Source organism: Hylobates moloch, unplaced genomic scaffold (genome assembly GCF_009828535.3).
Source record: "Hylobates moloch isolate HMO894 unplaced genomic scaffold, HMol_V3 SCAFFOLD_27, whole genome shotgun sequence".
NCBI classification, from domain to species: Eukaryota; Metazoa; Chordata; class Mammalia; order Primates; family Hylobatidae; genus Hylobates; species Hylobates moloch.
This window is the reverse complement of record NW_026652302.1, coordinates 4,479,112-4,499,103: the sequence shown is the minus strand read 5'-3', so window position 1 is coordinate 4,499,103 and position 19,992 is coordinate 4,479,112. Positions and strand designations below refer to the sequence as shown.

Here is a 19,992-nt window from a genome sequence, read left to right as displayed (position 1 = left end):
AAGAATATACAATCAAACATCCAAATTATTCTTTTCCTTTTTTTAAATCACAGAATTAACTCCTGAGGAGAGAGCCCAAAAGATTGCCAAAGCCATGCGCAAACAATCTTCTGAAGTCAAAGAAAAATGGGAAAGTCTAAATGCTGTAACTAGCAATTGGCAAAAGCAAGTGGACAAGGCATTGGAGAAACTCAGAGACCTGCAAGGAGCTATGGACGACCTGGATGCTGACATGAAGGAGGCAGAGTCCGTGCGGAATGGCTGGAAGCCCGTGGGAGACTTACTCATTGACTCGCTGCAGGATCACATTGAAAAAATCATGGTCAGCATCATTGTCTTTGAAGGATTTTTAAGAAATGTTTTCTTGTTAAATATAACACAAATAAAGAGAGCTACATATATAAATTGTTATAAGGGATTGTTACAAAGCCAACACCGCTGCAACCCCACCCATCAGGAGTCAGGACAGGTGCTTTCCATATGACCCTCATTGGGGTTCATTGGAACCCCCTGCCCCCAAATAACAACTAATGCAACTTTTTTGATAATTTACATTTATTTTTATTTTTTATCCAGCTGTGCATCTCTAGACAATATAGGTTAGGTTTACCTGTTTTTAAAAAATATTTTTAATCTCTAGATTTCCCCGCTCTTCCTTTTTCCTTTTCAGTTTATTTGTTAAAGACACTGAATTGTTTGTTTTGTATTGATTCCCAGAACCTGGATTTTGCAGAGTTGTGTCCATATGGTATAGTCTCCAGGTTCCTCTCTACTCGGTATCTCTTGTAAATTGGTGGACGGAGATAGAGATTTAATCAAAAGCGCACTCTTTTACTGGGAACTCTATCTATAAATTGTAACTTACTGTATATTAATGAAGAATTAGTTTAGCTATAAATTCTGTTTGTAGTCAGGAATTGCCCAGAGCTATGGATGTTAGACTTATGGTTACATCCTCTTTGGTCCCCATATTCTAGAACATCTCCTGAAAAAAAGTTAATAAAATTTAGACAATAAGAGATGTAAGAGATGGTTTAAAGTATACCCCAAATCCCATTGACAGTGTAGTCAGATAAAAATAAGTATTGAATTTTGCTAAATATTATTAAATATGTCAAAGCAACTGGAAAATGAAATTCTTAGGGGTAATCAAATAATGTTAACTCCCTAAAATTATCGTTAATCGTTCTTATTTACAGAATACACACCTTCTGGCAGGAGAAGGGCTTAGGAGTCACACCTGCCAACAGACTGCCAGTTAGCACCTTTGATACTAGCAGATGTTCTGTTTTTATGGCAAGGAAGGCCACATAGTCTTTTATTCTGTTATAGGAAAGTGCAGTCATAACATGATAAATAGGTTCTTTATACTAGAACACACAGCAGTTCTGAAACCATTTTAAAACTTGCTTTATCTCAAGCCCCTTAATTTGGAAGCTCTTCAAAAACAAAAGATAAACTTTCTTGATAGAAAGACTCCTCATTGCCATATAACACCTGACCATAAAAAGAAAAACAAAAACCAAAGACCTTGTTTGTCAAAGCTTTTTAAATGTTTTAACCTGTGGCTTATATAGAGAAACATTATTTTTGGAGAGGAAAAATTTAAATTTCTTTTTTGTTCCAAAAGATTTTTAAAGCCTGTCTTGAAGTTATATTCTATTTTTTAAAAGTTCACTATCTTTTGAAATAAAATAGGCTATTATTTGAAATTATATGCATCTCAAAACATTTTCTGGCATTTCATTTTTAATCTTTAATAGATAAAAAATAAAAAGATGTTGATTTTAAAAGCTAATTACAGTTCTTGAGTCCTCCAAGGTACCTACCCATGGAGAGAATATTAATGCATATAGTTAAAATCCTGACTGAAGAAACTTTGAAGGATTTGAATTCTGTAATTGTTCTGAAACTGAATCTGAGGGACCCAGGCCTTTTCAAAGTCCAGACTGAAAAATCCCTTTGCCCACTCTAACCCACCCCTCCTCCTTCCCTGTGCTTCTATATTAATTGTGAATTTTTTTACACTTATAATGCTTCTGTTACCATACAACTGCTCTTGGCTTATTTAATTGTATTTGTGTGTTTGTCTGTGTATGCACATTCTGTCATCTATTAAAATGCCAAATCTGCTGCAATGGAAAAAAACTATCTCAACTCTTTTTCTTCTTCCATATTGCAGCAATTCCCATGAATTTGTAGGCTTCCCTTCTTCTACCCTGTCTTTGAAATGTTGGTAGCTGCAGGGTTTGGTGATATTTCTTACTTTACACATGTTGACTTCAAACTTCCAACATTCATAGTTCTCACTCTGACTCTAGTCTCTTAAAGAGACTTAAAGAGCCTCCCCACTTAAAGAGTGGACAATGTAGAAATGATGAAACCTGAGGGCAAAGCTAATGGGATGTTTACAACACCTACTACTTCTAAATCCAGTTTGGTACATTATTAACTATAATTTTGTGGCCAATTTCAACTTAAACTGTTTTCCTTTAGTATCCCAGTTCCATTATCCATTCTGTCTTAGCTTAATATTGCTCAAATATCATTTTTGTGGGCCTTTGTCAATAGAAATTAATTCTGCCTCTCTTGGATTGCAAGTCCTGTGCTGAATAGTGAGGGCCTATTCCCAAGCAGCTTCCATTCTTTACTGGGGACATCAAGAATATGGATGCTCATAACTACAATTTCTAAGTGCTCTTAGTAAGTTGTTTTAATGATTCTAGACCTTGCTCAGAGGTGGCATTTGTCAATTCTAAGACTCATTTACCTTTTTTCCTGTAGACTCCACTCTTCCTGCCCAAGGCCTAACCACAGACAGTGATTATAAATTGTTTTGACAGGGATAGATCTTACCTCTTGAGTCTGTAATTAGGCATTGGTTTCATGGTTAGGAATGTTGTTTCTACTGGCCACTTTCTAACTTAATTTTAAGTGGAAACATGTTAAAATCAAGTTGTTGCATTTGGTGAAAAAATATTAAGGTAGCTATGTTAAAACGAAACAAAAAGAAAATACGAATACAAACCAAAGATAGAATCAACATTAGATATCAGTAAAGTGGAAAATAATGGCATACATTTTCCAGAGTAAACTGCATATAATAAAAAGCATGAAAGGAAATACATAATCATTTAAATAAGTTTGAATTATAATTTTTCTCTTCACACACTTATTTATATTCTTTGGGTAATAAACAGTGACCTTTTGGTTCTTCATCCAAGTTACTGAAGACCTGAATTAAGTCAGCTGTTGTTGAGTGGGCAACTGTAGTTCATTTCCTCTGAGCTGGCCTTGCCATTTATTTGGAAGTACAGTTCCAGGACCCCCCATGTACCAAAACTCATGTATACTCAAGTCCCACATTTCCCTGTGGAACCTGCATGTATGAAAAGTCAGCTCTCCATATATACATGGGTTTCGCATCCTGCAAATACTGTATTTTCCATATGTTTGGTTGAAAAAAATCTGTGCATAAATAGACCCAGGCAGTTTGGTTGAGAAAAATCTGTGCATACGTGAACTCATGCAGTTCAGACCTAAGTTATTCAAGGATCAACTGTACTAGCTTTTGTTGTATTCTTTTCCAATAATAAATTTTTGGTTCTTGTCTTGTAGGCATTTAGAGAAGAAATTGCACCAATCAACTTTAAAGTTAAAACAGTGAATGATTTATCCAGTCAGCTGTCTCCACTTGACCTGCATCCCTCTCTAAAGATGTCTCGCCAGCTAGATGACCTTAATATGCGATGGAAACTTTTACAGGTATCAGTTTATTCCCCTTCATAATGCAGGCTTACACCTTGAGTGGTCTTTAAACCCTGCCTCACTATTTTACCACTCACCATTTTCTCTTTCTTTACTGATGGTATTTGATAATGAATTTAGCATGTGATTACATCAGGTATTTGTCTTTCAGTATCTTGAATCTAAAGGCTTCATTTATTTATAGAGTTTAATTTAATTTTTTGATGTACTATTCATATGATATTTGTAGAAAATTGCAAAAGGTTAAATAAATCACAGTAATTGAAATCTGTGGTAGGTCACAGAAACATTTTTCACATAATGGCTCATAAAGGAGTCATTTTTCTTACTTTCATCATGTATTTTTTTTCATTTTGAAAAATTAGGAAAGTCTCTATTGTTGTTCTTCTAACTGCTTGCTATTTAAATATCTTCCTTATTTTTTCCAGATAGCACATTTATACCAGTTGTGTTTACCTTTAGTTCTTAGATTTTAGCTAATGCAGTTGGTTTAATGACTCTAGACCTTATTTAAATATGCAATTTTGATGTAGTGCATAAAAACATTTGAGAGATATAATATTTTATCATATAATAGATTTGCTGAATTAACTCCAATATCAAAGCACTCAGTGGTTCATATTTCTTAAACTGAAGAAGTAAGAAATCAGTGTACAATATTTTACAATCTTAGTCTTTGCAAAGAGTGTTAATAACCTAGGATTAGTAAAGCAAAATCTGTTAAATTTATATGTGTTTTTCTAGTGGGTGGAACACAGAAATATTTGCTCTTTATTCTTTTTTTTCTTCTGCTCTGTTTCTCTAATTCATTATCTTCATGTGATGATTCTTATGGTCCATTTTGATTTACTTCCCATTCTATTTCTGTTATCACCATTTCCAAAGATTAGAAGTTGGGGAATATGTTATACTTGAAAGAAGATGTGTATTCTGTCATCCTTATCTATGGTCCTGGTAACCTCCAGAGCTCAGATGTTAGTTGCTGGTTGGATAAGAAGAGGAAAATCTATGCTGGTGGGCAACACTGTTGAATTGCAGGAGTAATATTTTCTTTACTCATAAAGTGTGGCATGTGAATGCTTTTAGGCCTTAATGAACAAAGTGCTTACTAATGCAGTTTAAATAGCTAACCAGGAGGAACTAGTGCTGTCCAGGGAACCAGACATACACAGTTTCATTTAAGGACAGCTGCAAATGAGATTGTCCGTCTAAGTGGAACAATAACTAGCATTACATGACCAAGGCTAGAAAAAGGAAATGGAAATGTCAGTAGGCTGTGTGCAGTTGTTACTGATTTGCATGTAGTTTCTCGGTTTAGTAACCCTTTACATTTTCATAATGCAGAGAACTAACTATAGAATGTGTATTTTAAAAAGGCTAGGCATGGGGGCTCTTGCCTGTAATCCCAACATTTTGTGAGGCTGAGGTGAGAGGGTCGCTTGAGGTCAGAAGTTTGAGACCATCCTGGGCAACATAGGAAGAGCCTGTCTCTACAAAATAAAAATTTAAAAATTACCTGTGTGGTGTGGTGTGCGTCTGTAGTCTTAGCTACTTGAGAGACTGAGGTGGGAGGATCACTTGAGGCTAGGAGTTCAAGGTTACAGCGAGCTATGTTTGTGCCACTGCACTCCAGCCTGGGCAACAGAGTGAGACCCTGTCTCTAAAAATAAAACAAAAACAAAGATGTGGATAAAAGATGTAGAGTATCTAACCTGGGCAGCATAGTGAGACCTTGTCTTTACCAAAAAAACAAAAAATTAACCTGGCGCGATTGCACATGCGTGTAGTCCCAGCTACCTGAAAGGCTAAGGTGGGAGGATTGCATGAGCCCAGGAGGTCGAGGCTGCAGTAAGCCATAATCGTGCCACTGAACTCCAGCCTGGGCAACAGAGTGAGACTCTGTCTTTACAAACAAAACAAAACCCAAACCAAAAATGTATATTAAAAAATATGACGAGTACATTAATATGCCTGTGCAAACTTAAATATTTATCTCAACCTGAAGTAGAGATGATCAGATACAAATTTGGAGGAAAATAAGATGTTGCATACTCACGTGTCTTTTCATTCTCTGTTTAACTTCTACCACCTCACTCACTCTATCCTTCTAACTATCCACTATCTATGTACTGTCTATTTCTCTCTCTCTCTCCCCATATATATATATATAATCTATTATCTAACTATCTAGTTTCCTAGGCTTCTTTTTCATTTGCTCCCCATAACACTTTTTATCATCTTCCTTACAAAAGAGAGATGAGTGGTCACTGATCCCATGACCACATTTTGACTTTAGAGGCTTTACAAACAATGTACTGCCTTAGAGGCAATGCAGAGTAACAGTTAGGGCACAGATTCTGGCACTGGATGACCAGAATACGAACAGGAGTGTTGCCACTCACTAGCTTTATGTCCTTGGGTACCTCTTTGTGTTTTAGTTTCTTAATCTCTAAGATGATGATAAAAATAACCTTTACAGTTATTGTGACGACTAAAGAGTTAATTTCTATAAATTGCTTAGAAGAGTACCTGGCACTGTTTACTCTTATTTGAGGTCAGAAGGAGTCTTTTTTTTTTTTTTTTTTTTTTTTTTACCATTACTCTGATACCAGAGACAGAGAAGGGGTCTAAGGGGTCTATATAAACAATCATATCCTGGGCAATAGCATCATTTATTATAGTCTTTAAAGCAAAAATATTATTAAAGTTATTGTTTTGGAATCAAATGATTTCCTCTGACTTGCATGTGTATGTGTACAGGTTTCTGTGGATGATCGCCTTAAACAGCTTCAGGAAGCCCACAGAGATTTTGGACCATCCTCTCAGCATTTTCTCTCTAGTAAGTACTAATAAACTGGACCGATCACATTAATTGAATGAATTAGCATTTTCTTTCACTTTAGTTGAAGAAGCCGTATTCCTTGCTATAAATATGTTTATTTAGATAGATGCATGTAAGGAGGTACTAACATCAATGAAAATATTGCTTAATGGTTATTATTTGTAATAATGTAGTGACAACTGAGAAGTCTTCAAGGTGGAACAGAAATGAACTCATCTTTAGCTGTGGTTTCTCATTGGAACGTCTGCTATAACTAACATAGTATCATATCATCATTGCTTTGTCATAGGCAAAGATTATGAACTTTTTCACAATAAAGAAATCAGTTTTATATTTTAAGGTTTTAAATTAATTTTTCTGCTTAAAAAGTGCTTATTTAAAACACACCTTCAACTTTCAAAGTAAAAAAAAATCACTCCCCATAAATCTTTAAGTGGGAAGATTTTGATTTATTAGGCTCACTGCGATTATATTTAGTTTTTCTTCTATTCAAGTATTGCGTATGTAGCCAAACCACCTATGTAGAATTTTATGTAATATTTTTCAACTGGAATTTTTAAATTTATGGACTATTCTTGAGATCTTGCATAAACAATTTGAGCTTCTACTTTATCATTCACTGCTGAGGATACTAAAGAATGTCGGATTTATAGTCAACCAGATTGAGTTTAAACATTCATTCTGTCGCTTACCAGACCTGTGAATTTCTGAAGGTTGATCTCTTTGTCTTAAAATACCATATTACCTATTTCCTCTGATTGTTTTGAGAACTCAATGACAAGGCATATCCAGTTACACAAAGCACCTAGCACAGTTCTTGACACAAATGCTTTCAGTAAATATTAATTCCTTTCCTTTCATTTCTTTTGGCAAATATATGTAAGAAAGCAATTTGTTTCATTTAATTCAATTTAAGTAAACTTTAAAACTTAGGGCAAAGCTTATTTCTCAATTATGACAGTTTTTTTACAACTATAACCATAGAAACAGCTAAAAAATACTGTATCTTCTAACTAAATTAATTACATTTATATTTCCTCTTAATCTTTTTGTCACTATTGATAAACTGCCTTACCTCAGTTAAAGGTTGGGCTTTTCTTTTACAATTTCAAGAATCTTAATCAGTCATTTTCTGCCCCTTCCTGCCCTATACCTCTCTACCTCTCACCCTCCTCACTGCCCCCACCCCTACCTCAACTCCGTACAGTTTTTCTGTTTCACAAATCTTAGACCTTAGGTAGTTAATCTTTGGTATAGGCCTTCCTGGAATATACCGTGTACCTAGATGCCAGGACACATTTTTAAAGTCCGGATACCATCAATGTTGATGAAGTAAATAGGTTTGCTGTATACTTATTAGATTATTAAGTATTCCAGATTTCTAAAGCTCAGTTTTTCAAAATGTAAAGCTATGTACCAAGACCAAATGAAAGAGGAATTTACAAAATAATTGAGACTGTCTTTACAGTTCTAACTATCAGTTATCTTTAATATTGATGAAATGCTACACTTTCACCTAGCAATCACTCTCATAGTAGAAATCAAGCACATATTCTTTTGGAAGTAAAATATTGTGAAATTTATACACATTTTTGTAAAAGTCAAATACATGGCCTTGTATTATCTAACACTGAGAATCCAAGGAGGTGGAAGCTATTCAAATCAAAACAATTATTAAAATGAGTGGGGAAGTGTAAACAAAGTCCCAATTAATAAATTTAATAATTGTTATCCTTTGCTGCTTGGAATCTTTGGCTTTATTATATTTCTTGGACTTCAGCCATGGTTATAAAAGAAGCCTGTTTAGTTAGGCACAAAATAAAAACTGACGTATTAGCCTGGTGCCAACACTGAAATGAGGTTGGCTCTAATGAGAAATGTAACATACCTACTTCCTCATTTTCATCCCTTTTTATACTTTGGTGGGCATAGATTGAGAACAGAGTGCTTGCCTTTTATAAAGAGAGGAAGAATTGTTGAGTAGAAAAATTGCTCAACTGGTGTTCAGAAATTGAGATCACATCTGAGCTCGACCGTTTATTTACTGGCTATCACTCTTTGGGCAAGTTATTGTATCTCTACACATTTAGTTCCTCATCTATCAAATGGAACTTTAATGTGTATCTTGCTGGCTTCCTTACCAAGAACATATATTTGAAAATGCTTGGCAAAGTTTAGAATGCTGAATAATTGTAAGATATTAATGTGACATGAAATTGAGAAAAAAAGTATTGGTGACAACTGGCTACATGAGGATCTGATGATATTTGCAAAGTGTGAAAATTCAAAGTATTATTTGAATTTTTGTATTTGTTCATTTAGCAAAATTCTTTTATGGCACTAAATTCACATGTACTATTCTTCTCAAATAAGTCTTAAAATAATTGGTTAATGTAGGAATAATATATTTTTTATTAGTAAGAAGTAACTAGAATTGTAAAAAAAAAAGTACCTCAATTTAAAAACCCCAGAAAATCTCAATCATAGTAAGGTCTAGTGCAAAAGTAGGAGACTGGGCTCTGTGTGTGTTTCAGATGAAAATAAGAAATTGGGATTTTTCTGCCTAGATGATTGCCTTGGTTCTTCACAACTTTTTGCCTATTTTTAAATTCCTTCTTTTTAAATTTTATAGAATTGAATTTATTTAAATGCCATCTGTACTCAATAGCTACTCCTGTGATTATGATGCAAAGTAAAGAATGTTATTAGTCATCTGGAAAATTCAGTCTTGAAAAATCTAATTTTTAATCTGGATATACCAGGTAAAATTAATTTTGGTTTTAGCTTTATCAAAAATATATATGGAGTACAGTTTCCAGATGGCACTAAGGTTTAAACTGTAGTATTTATAAACAACACCATTTGAAAGTTTAAAAGTATTTTTATCAACAGGTTAGATTCGTTGGCATTAGACCTTGAACCTGTATTGTTTCTTGTTTTACTTCAAATGAATCCTTAAAGCTATTTTTTTTGGCCCAGTGGATCTCATAATTATAGGAATCCAGCTCAGAAACCAGAGCAGTTCATTGAATTTGCTATAAAATGTTCGGTTGTTTTGCATTAAGGTGTAAGGCTTTTTGGTTTCCAGCGTTTCCAATCATCTCCCTTTGTTTCCTCAGCATCAGTCCAGCTGCCGTGGCAAAGATCCATTTCACATAATAAAGTGCCCTATTACATCAAGTAAGTTGATTTTAATTCTCCTTTATGATACCAAGAAAATCATGTTTTATTGATAACTTAAGAGGCTTCTCCCCCCATAACTTTTAAAAATGGAATTCAGTCCTACTATCTGAAGGAAACTGTGATATATTTAATATTAAAAAGAAACTAGTTTTAACATGAGAATTATATTTTTCATTTATCAGATTAGGGATATAGGTGTGTTTAGCTGATATATTTTAAAGTAGAGATTTAAATATTTGGAGACAGACAATAAGCTATGATGGCTCTACTGTACTCCAGCCTGGGCAACAAAGCAAGATCCAGTCTCTAAAAAGTAAAAAAAAAAAAAAATTGGAGAAAATGACAGAATTTCAAAATACTCTTGACATAATGATATTTGTGAAATTGTACAAATTCTAAGCCATTTTTCTTCCTCTAAGAAAATCCATATAAAAATATCTTATACTCTTGTCATTTTATTCCACTGAAAAGAAATAATGATTTATCATGAAAAAGTTAAATACTGTCAAGTTTTTCTTTGTCTTAGAGAAGTTATCTGCATTATTAGCATAGGCTCGTCATTCTTTGATTTTGTTGTCCAGTTAGTTTCTCCTTCTTGCGTACTGTTTCTTCTTCTTATATGACATTTTACAAGTTTTCTATAATTTACACAGGCTCTTAGTAGGCCTTGATCCTTGGCTTGGGGCTATATATCGTCATGGAACAGAATGATAAAATACTACTTCTACAGTCCCTTGGAGTGTAACTTAGTAAAGATATTAATTCACAATATACTCTAGTGATGAGTCATAGTTGACCCTATTTTATGTGTCAGACGAACAGCATCATAATCATGACAACACTTATTTATTGTCAGGAGACAGCTGTGTCTCAGGTTAGCTGTGTGACCTCAGGTAAGTCAGATGAAGATCTCTGGGCCAAGTTTCCTTTTTATCATTTCTAACATGGGGTGTGGTATCTCCAAAATCTATGCAAATGCTAACAATCTGCTCTTTCAATATACTTCCTGAAAACGTTGTGTGAAGTCCATGTTAGTGAAATAGTCTTTTCTTATAGTTTTTTATTACAGTCTGAGATGTAAGCTGAGGGTAAAAAACAGGTTTGCATAATATATAATAAACATAATAAGCAATATATGTTACATTAGCTTATGGGAGTTTAATATTTTTATCAGTGTGTAACCTACAATGCACTGAGTAGTGAACTGAGTTGAGAACAAGGTATTAAAGCAATTGATTGGTGTCAAATTTGCCCAAGTAAGAATGGAAAGAGGTCAGACGCTAGATAAGTTGGCATGTCTCTAGCGAAAGAAGATGTGATTATCTAACTGAAAACATTTAAAACTGTTTACATTTTTATTGTACACTATAACAATAATAATAGTAATAGTATTCGAGAACTTTAATTTGCTTGGGTGAATATTGACTTGAATTTAATATTACAAATTTAGATATAAATCTGATGTACTGTGGTAGGCAAAATAATAACTGCTCCCGACCCCCAAAAGATGCCCACATCCTAATGTTAGGTTACATAGCAAGGGAGAATTAAGGTCGTTAATGGAATTAAGGTTGCATATCAACTAACCTTTAATTAGGGAGATTATTCTGGATTATCCTGATGGGCTTAATGTAATCCCAGGGGCCTTTAAAAGTGGCAGAGGAGACAAAGAGAGATTTGAGAATGCTAGCTACTAGCTTGGAAGGTAAAGGAAGCGGACATGATCCTTAAATGCAGGCAGCTTCTAGAAGCTGGAAAAGGCAAAGAAATGGGATTCTCTCTTAAAACCTCCAGAGAAGGAATACAGCCCTATCAACTTTGATTTTATCCCAGGGAAACATTTTTGTAGCAGCAGTAGAAAATTAATACATGTACTATACAAAAATCAAGAAGTTCATGCAAATTAATTGAAATTGATTAATTTATTGAATTGACTTAGGTCCTTTATCATCTGATTTTTAAAAAATGCAAACTGGATCTAGTTTTTGGGTTTTACTAAATAAAGAAAATATTAAATATCTTGCTTTATGTTTATATCATGATTATCTGTGTGGTTTGGCACTTTTAAAGTCCATCCTTAATTTTCGTTCTTTTTTTAAAATGAATTTCTGTATGTTCAAGTTAATTATATATGACTGAGAATTGTCTAAATCAGAATTTCTCTAATTCAAAATGTTTATAATTTTGGCAGGATCTGGTAGGATTGTATTCTTGTTCTTATGGGGCAGAGTTCTTATGGGGCAGATTGGTAGAATAAAAGTTAGTTTTTACTGGCTTCCCATTGGCTAGAGCACTATTACCAGCACTGGAAAGTAGATATAATATAATGATGGCCAGTATTTTAAATAATAACGTTTAGGACTGTAGCATTTTAAAAAATCTCCATCGCCAGTAGAAGATCGGATTGTTTAAAATATATGTAGTTTTAGTGTTAAATGTCTTTTAAGTCTTTCAAATTTTTAGAAATGTGCTCATTTGTATATAGCAAATTCCCGTTTTCACAAAACTTGTTTAACCAGGATCTTTCATTGTGTAATTTAACAGTTTATTTCCTCATGAAGAAGGAACATCAAACTCTGAAGGTAGAGTTATAAAAGCCAGTATTTATGTGTGAAGAATTGTTATCAAAACAAAATTTAATTCCCAAATTAATAACTAAGCAAATGGTGAATGAAGAAGCTTTTAATATACACTTCCCTTTGCATGGCTTCAAAAGTAGAAGAAAAATGTTTAAAACAAATTTCACATGATTGCCATGCAATGAGAATTTCCTGGAGCAAATTAGAATGTATATGGCCAACAAAAAATAGTATTCAGGTAGAAATATTCAATGTTTTTGATGTTTAAGTATATCATCTATGTATTCACTGTTAGAATATGGCCAGAAAGTTGAAAGGAGACTAGGAAGGGCAAATTATTTTTATGTCACATTTTAATTTTATAGATCACTTAAAGCCCACTTTGATGGCTTCCCACTGCATTTCTGTCTCTCTAGGTAATTCCTTATTAATATTTTGAAGTGCACTGCAGTGGTTCCATGACTCATGTGTTTGTAGAAAATGAAAGAATATAAATCTGAACTGAAAGAGTCTATATAGTATAAATCCCTCTATTTGTTGATATCTTAAGTTAAAACTAGTCTATATAATATAAACCTCTCTATTTGTTAATATCTTAAGTTAAAATTAACATTTGAAAATTTTATTTGCTGCCTCTAAGGTTGACTTTCTGAAACTGATCTAGTTATTTCTTTCTTCCTAGTATAGTGCAATGAGAGCTCATTGTATTCAGGGTTTAAGAACATTTAAAATGGGGCCGGGTGCAGTGGCTCATGCTTATAATCCTAATGCTTGGGAGGCTGAGGCGGGTGGATTGCTTGCCCCCAGGAGTTCAAGACCAGCCTGAGCAACATGACAAAACCCCATCTCTACAAAAAATTAGCTGGGCATAGAAACATGCGCCTATAGTCCCAGCACTCAGGAGGCTGAGGTGGGAGGATCACTTGAGCCCAGGAGGTCAAGACTGCAGTGAGCCATGATCACACCACTATAGTTTGGGCAACAGAGTGAAACTCTGTCTCCTTAAAAAAAAAAAAAAAAAAAGAGAGAGAGAGAGAAAATTTAAAATGGTTCTTGCTGCCTTCACAATATACAAAAATCTGCTATAAAAGCCAGATATCTCTAATTGCAAATTTTTGGTTATGTATTTTGCACAAGTTGTTCATTTCCTCAGTTAAAAGTTAACTTCCAGGGAGTATGAGGGATAAGAGGAATCAAAGCTTTGGGTTCAGTTGAACTTTCTTAATGCATCACATTAACCATGTAAAATTCACCACTTCTCAGTTTGCCACAGAAATAATAATAACATATAATAATAATAAATAGTTGCTGTGGGAAATAATAATGATCATTGTAATAAATTACATTTTTGAACAGTCCTTTGCCAGGTGTTGTGCTGAATCTTGTGCATAGATGATCTCTTTTAATTCTCTCATTAGCCAAGTGAAGTATAGGTACTATAATTACCCCCATTTACAGATAAGGCTTAATGAATTATCAATAACTGCATTAAAAGTAATTAATAAGCACACTTACAGCTTGATTGAGATTACACAGCTGGCAAATAGAAGAACTAGTGTTCAAACCCGGGGATTGTCTACAGCTCCTGAACTCCTGATCACTATGCGGTGCTGTGTCCTGGCCCCAGTATTAGTTGAGTCAGAGGACGGAAGTTTTTAGTCCCATGGAAACTTTGAATAGGATGAAGGATTATATTTAGGAAGGAGGATAGTAGTGGGGAAAGTATGAGCAAACGTCCTTTCTTTCATACCATAGACGGTTACCATTTACTAGGCACCTCCTGTGTGCCAGCAACTGAGCCCAGCTGTCCAAGGACAAAGCCCATGCTTTTTCCAGTACTCCACACTGCCCTTGTGTAGGCTTTTCCATAGGCTAATTTCTACAGGAGGATCTATTTTCTAGATGTTTGAAGCAGTTTCACACTGTGGTCTGGTAATGGACAAAGGTGCTTTTTCATAGATAGGAAGATGTCATTTCCACAGTCCTCGCCGGTTGGACCTTGAGAGGAACACTGAGGTGGGGAAACACACTCTTTGGCCTTCCTCTATCTTTCCCCATTCACATGATCCGAAGATTTCTGTCAACGGGTAGATTTAAGTATCTGTGAGTAAGATGGCCAATAAAGCTGGCTTATAAGTCCTAAGGGACTCAAAACACAGATGGTTCTCTATACATCCGGCCTGTTGGTAAGTCGCAGTATTTAATAGAATTTAATAAATTGTAGTTAGGAAATAAGATTTTCCTTTTTCCTTATGACATCTTCTCTAAAGCCTGAGTTGTTGACTTTTCAGTAAGCCTTTAGTTTTGCTACAGATGACTATTCTGTTCTTGTGACAAGGTGTCACCATCACAATTTAACAATTCTATAGCTCGGTTTTTCCCACTGGAGTCTGAAGTGCAGATGTTAATTCTTTGTAGAACCCTAAATACAATGTACAATATCACACAACACACAGCTTTGATTATGAACGTATTAGTAATCTCTGGTTATATATACCATACATGTCACATTTTCTAAAACTGACATTCCTCAATATTGCAAGAAATTGACCAGCATAAACTTGTCTATATCTATAAAATTTGCTGTCTTACGTTTCTTTCCCTTGTTCTAACTCCCCCTTTGAGTGGAACCAAATGAAGATTATCCTCAATTTATTATATCTCTCTTTGTACTTTTATTTTCCATTCTTGTGCCCTAATAATCCTGCAAAGCTCTTTTAGACCCCCTCTCATTTCCCAAGGCCACCCTCTACCTGCCCTAATCCTTCAGTAACTGAAAGGAAATGAAGTTTGTAATAGTTGTAAAATCTTGGGGAGCGAGTAGTTGATCTTTATCGCAGTCATACAGTTCATTTGCATAGGTTATATATACTTGTCTTGGCAGAACTACATATACCATCTAGAGGAGAGAATTCATGCGTATTCCTTTAGAAGAATTGTGCACCAGCTTAGGCAATACAGGAGAAATAGTCCTTCCCTAAATATGGGCAGAGAGGAGTATCAGCAAGGCAATCTCCAAATACTCAGCCTAACAGGAAAATGAAAGCTAATAAAGTGTGTGTAACAGCAACAATGAAGAATTAACATAAAGCATTTTATCATTAAAGGTTATAGAAAACTTATCCCAGAAGAGAATAAACCCATAACAAAGGTATAAATAACAATGAAAAATAAACATAGCTGTCTCCGAAAGGGTCCCTACAGCAGTCTTTATTTCTCCCATCTCCCTTTCGTGAAGATGAGGGATGGTATCTTTTTGGTTCCAGTTTTTTAGGTAAAGAACTCTTGGGCCACACTTTGAATCTCTTTCAAGAACTGGAGCTTGTGGTTTTGGTTTTAATGATAAAGAAGTAAATGAAATAGAAGCATAAGAAAAATATACAGGAGAGTCTGTTTTTCTAATAGTCTGTGACTCTGTTTTTATTGAAAATAAATATTTAAAACTCACTGGGCCAACTCTGCTGATGGGGAGGTAAGAACAAAATTGCTTTATGAAAGAATGTAAGTACCTTAGGATCACTAAACTCCTGGGCTTGGAGGGGCTTCAGATAAATGAGCATAAGCATACCTTGGCTAACTAAAAATCTAAACAGCAGAAAGTCTGCCCTGCAGCAGCCAGCAAACCATCACTGGGAAGAAATCTTATGTATTACTGGTGTCCTAGTTAATTGAAGTAATTTAGGTGGAATTGACATTGTCTTTGAGAGACATTAGGTAGTTCAGGACTTAAAATATCACCTTCACTGCCATTAATCTACATATTGTTGGGCCATGAAGTAGTATTTTGGCTTGGAATCTTCTAGATTACCTAACTCTATTGCATTATAATGGCACCATCAGCCTTACTGGGCAATTTGATTTTTAGGGTAAGGGATGCAGTTAGTAAAGTTCTACCATACAGTATAGGAAGGATCACTGTGGGGCCATTTAGAGAGGAAAAAAGATATCTATACTTTATAAAGATTAAATTTTTAAAACTGCCATTGCAATTAGCAAAAGTACAGAAGTAATAATGTTTAAAATTGTAAAATAAATAGAAATATGCTGATTATAAAGTAAAATAATACAGTAAAAGATTTCATATAACCATATAGAAAAAATTAGAAGTAATTAATCCCTGCTTTTAAAAATACATAAAAGAAAGAGATAAAGTAGTAATTTTTTTTTTAATAAAAAGCTAAAAGCTACAAATCCAGCTTTTAAAAGCAAACTTAAAGGATACAATGATCCCCTCAACAGTTGTGGCAACGTAGTCCTGGTGTTAACACCTTCAGATGGGGGCATATGAGGCTCCCCAGGGTCAGTGCAACAACGAATGACCTATAGGAATTTGGCTGATGGTCTGAATCTCCCCAGTTTGAGAGTCAGGGAGATGAGGGTAGGGTTGGGTAGGAGGCGGGGTCCCTATAAATTCTGGGCTCATGTGGAAATATAGCAGCTAGTAGAAAGCTAGCGGCTCCCCTGGGTTTAGAGAGTATTTGCATGTTTATATTTCCAGACAATCTAGTACCCTCAAGACAATTATCACCTGTCCCTCCCCTTGCATGTAGGCACATCAGTTTTGATAATTAATTCTATTACTTTATTTAAGAACAAACACAAATAAACCATGTCTTATTGTTTTGTAACAAATGTTCTCTTAGTCATACATGCAATATTGACATCTTGTATTTTGGGGTGTATGATATGGTAGCTTATTTCTATATAGTCCTTTCCATGTTTGTATCTTTAAATCTACTTCTAAGTGTGAAATTACTTTAAGTGTATTTTGTTACAGAGACAGGGTCTCACTCTGTTGCCCAGGCCGGAGGGCAGTGGTGCAACCATGGCTCATTGCAGTCTTATACTCCTGGCCTCAAGTGATCCTCCTGCCTCAGCCTCCTGAGTAGCTGGGACTACAGGTACATGCCACCATGCCCAGCTAATTGGACTTTTTTTAGAGATGGAGTCTTGCTATGTTGCCCAGGCTGGTCTCAAACTCCTGACCTGAAGCAGTCCTCCTGCTTTGGCCTCCCCAAATGCTGGGATTACAGGCATGAGCCACTGTGCCCAGCCTAAATGCATTTTGTAGTCAAATCCTACAGAATTATTTGTTATTTACAATGTTGTCTTCCTGCCTCCTGTCTTCATTATCATGAGATACTAATGGCATTTTTTAAGGAAGACTAAACTTTTACAGTACCTATTATCAAATAGGATCATATATCTTATTTGAATTTTGGACAGAATGTTTTTTTTTTTTTTCTTGAAATCCTGACCTCCACACTTCTTTTCTCTTAAGTTAATTTTTTGTTTCTAAAAGTATATCTTTGGATTTTCTGCCTTTAAAAGCTTAGAGGACAGTGGACAGTGTTTGCGAGTGGATGAGGAAGTTGAATATAACCTGAGGAATATATAACTTACTCCTGTAGCTTTCTCACCCACTACCTCCATCCTCTCCCCAGGGGCTTTTCCACACAGACACACACATACACCCCCACACCCCCACACACACACGAGCACGGGCACAGAGTGAGAATCAATGTGACTGATGGGGGTACTCCACATTCTTCCTATATTCTAGTCTCGGGTGAAACAAGGACTGAAAAGATGATAAATTCCAAAGTAAGTACACCACCTCTCAGATCTTTAAGAAGGTGTTACTCAAATAAATGATGTCATATCAGATTGCCAACATTTGTTTTCACTCTTCATACTGTAGGCAGCTGAACGCAAAATCGATTAGTTGGGAGCTCGTGCTTGATTGCTATATATATGCAACTTCTGTAAGTGTACATAAAGTAAATGTTAACAGAACCTGTATTTTGCCTGTGTCAACTTCCTTTTCTGGAGACTTCTGGTTTTCTCATAGCACCTTCCACCTTCTAATACACTGTATAACTTACTTACAGTGTTTCTCGTCTCTTATTTTTCCCCATCCTGAGGCATGGCCACTCCACTTGGCACCATGGAGTTCATTGCTAATAATTATAGGACCAGTTTGAGTTCAGGAGAAAGGTTGGAAGCCAAACAGAAGTGGCTTGAGTGGTGAATGGTACGTGAGGAAGTAGATTTGGTACACTACTCATTGGTGTATTTTGTCTGCAAAGGAGAGAAAAAAGGTGATAACTAGCAGAAAATGTGGATTTGACGTAGGGGTGTGTGTATGTGTGTGTGTGTGTGTGTGTGTGTGTGTTTAAGAATGGCACGTCTGTAAACATTTATATTCTACAAAGGATAGTCTTCTTGAGAGAGGGGTTGACAGTGCAGCACAAGAAATTTTTAAGAAATCATCAGGAAGAATTGGCCTTTAATAAGAAGGGGGACAATTTCTCAGTTAAAGGGGAGAGAGGATAACAAACTGGCAGTTGGAGGGAGGTTTCCTGAGTTGGTGGTGGAGAGAGAAAGGAGTCCTCATCTAGTAGTATTTAGGTTTTCAATGAAGCGTGAGATAAAGTAAAATGATATTAAGGCAGAGAAAGAAACCAGTTTGGGGAGAGAGATAGCAGTAGTGAATTTCTGTTTTGGAGTTTGGGAAAGCAAGTTTATTAGGGAATATAGCGCAGTTGCCAGGAGTTGGACGTTTGAGGTTTGAAATCACATATTTTAAAGTAAAATGAGTCTATCTGTTGAGTGATTTTCTCGTTGTTTTTATCCACAGCTGCTCAGGTCCAGAGTAGGCAAGTAATTGAGCTGATCCAGGCCTGGGATTTGCAAGGGGTGAGAAAGATGCAAGGGAGATGAGGTTATTTGTAATGATTCTAATGATAGATCATGGACTCAAATTTGGACAGATTCATCAAGAAATATTTTAAAACCTTAATTATGCAAATATACTTCCATATCAAGAGCTTAGCTTAAAATGAGACTATCTCTGTTTAAATCCCATTTCTATTACTTACTATAGGACCTCAGACAAGCTATCTAAGCACTCTCTGCCCTAGTTTTTTTCATCTGTAAGATGGAGACAATATTGTCACCCAAGTCATAGAATTATAATCCAAATTGAATTTACACATAGAAAAAGTTTATCCAAAAAAGTTTACTTGGTACAAATTCAGCACTCAAATAGCATGTTATTACTGTGATTAATATACATCCTGACCTAGTATATTTTACTTTGCACAGCAAAGAATAAATATTTTTCTTTCTTTGATTGTCTTATCTCAGAGCAATATACATAGTTCTTGTCCCCACATTTGTATTTTTACTTATCTTTAGTTTTGTTCTGTTATATGCCTTTATAGTTATAATTGAAATGGAATGATACATAGCAAACCTCACAAAATCCAGTTATAAGCATAAAATTGGATAGCTAGTAACAAATAAGTATATTTGGGTAAGTGTCAGTTTTGGGACAAACAAGTTGCCTTCTCATCATCCTTTAAGGTTTCATGGAAAAATATGAGACCACTCTAATGAGGACAAATGAGTTTAAGAAGTATCTTCCCCAGAGCAGTCATTTGCCCAGAAATCAATATTTTACCAGCCTATCAAAAGTGCATGTCCTTTGCTGTTGGTTCATTTTATTACATATTAGGCAGTATTGCAGCAAACTTTTTTTGTTTTATTTGTTAGTGCTACAATCTTATATTATTTGTGTTTTACTTTCTGTGGCTTATCAGTGTATACTGTTATGAA

The 19,992-nt window shown here is 35.1% G+C and overlaps 1 protein-coding gene across 8 annotated transcripts in view; it reads left to right on the top strand.

Annotated features, from left to right (window-relative positions):
• The window catches only part of LOC116463082 (utrophin), a 565,754-nt gene that overhangs the window by 462,528 nt on the left and 83,234 nt on the right, over nt 1-19,992 (top strand). For all 8 annotated transcript variants that reach the window (XM_032146039.2, XM_032146038.2, XM_032146037.2 and 5 more), the window contains 4 exons: nt 54-322; nt 3,619-3,765; nt 6,529-6,607; nt 9,730-9,790. In XM_032146039.2, coding sequence (XP_032001930.1) covers nt 54-322; nt 3,619-3,765; nt 6,529-6,607; nt 9,730-9,790 — 556 coding nt within the window. The remainder of the gene's footprint in view (nt 1-53; nt 323-3,618; nt 3,766-6,528; nt 6,608-9,729; nt 9,791-19,992) is intronic.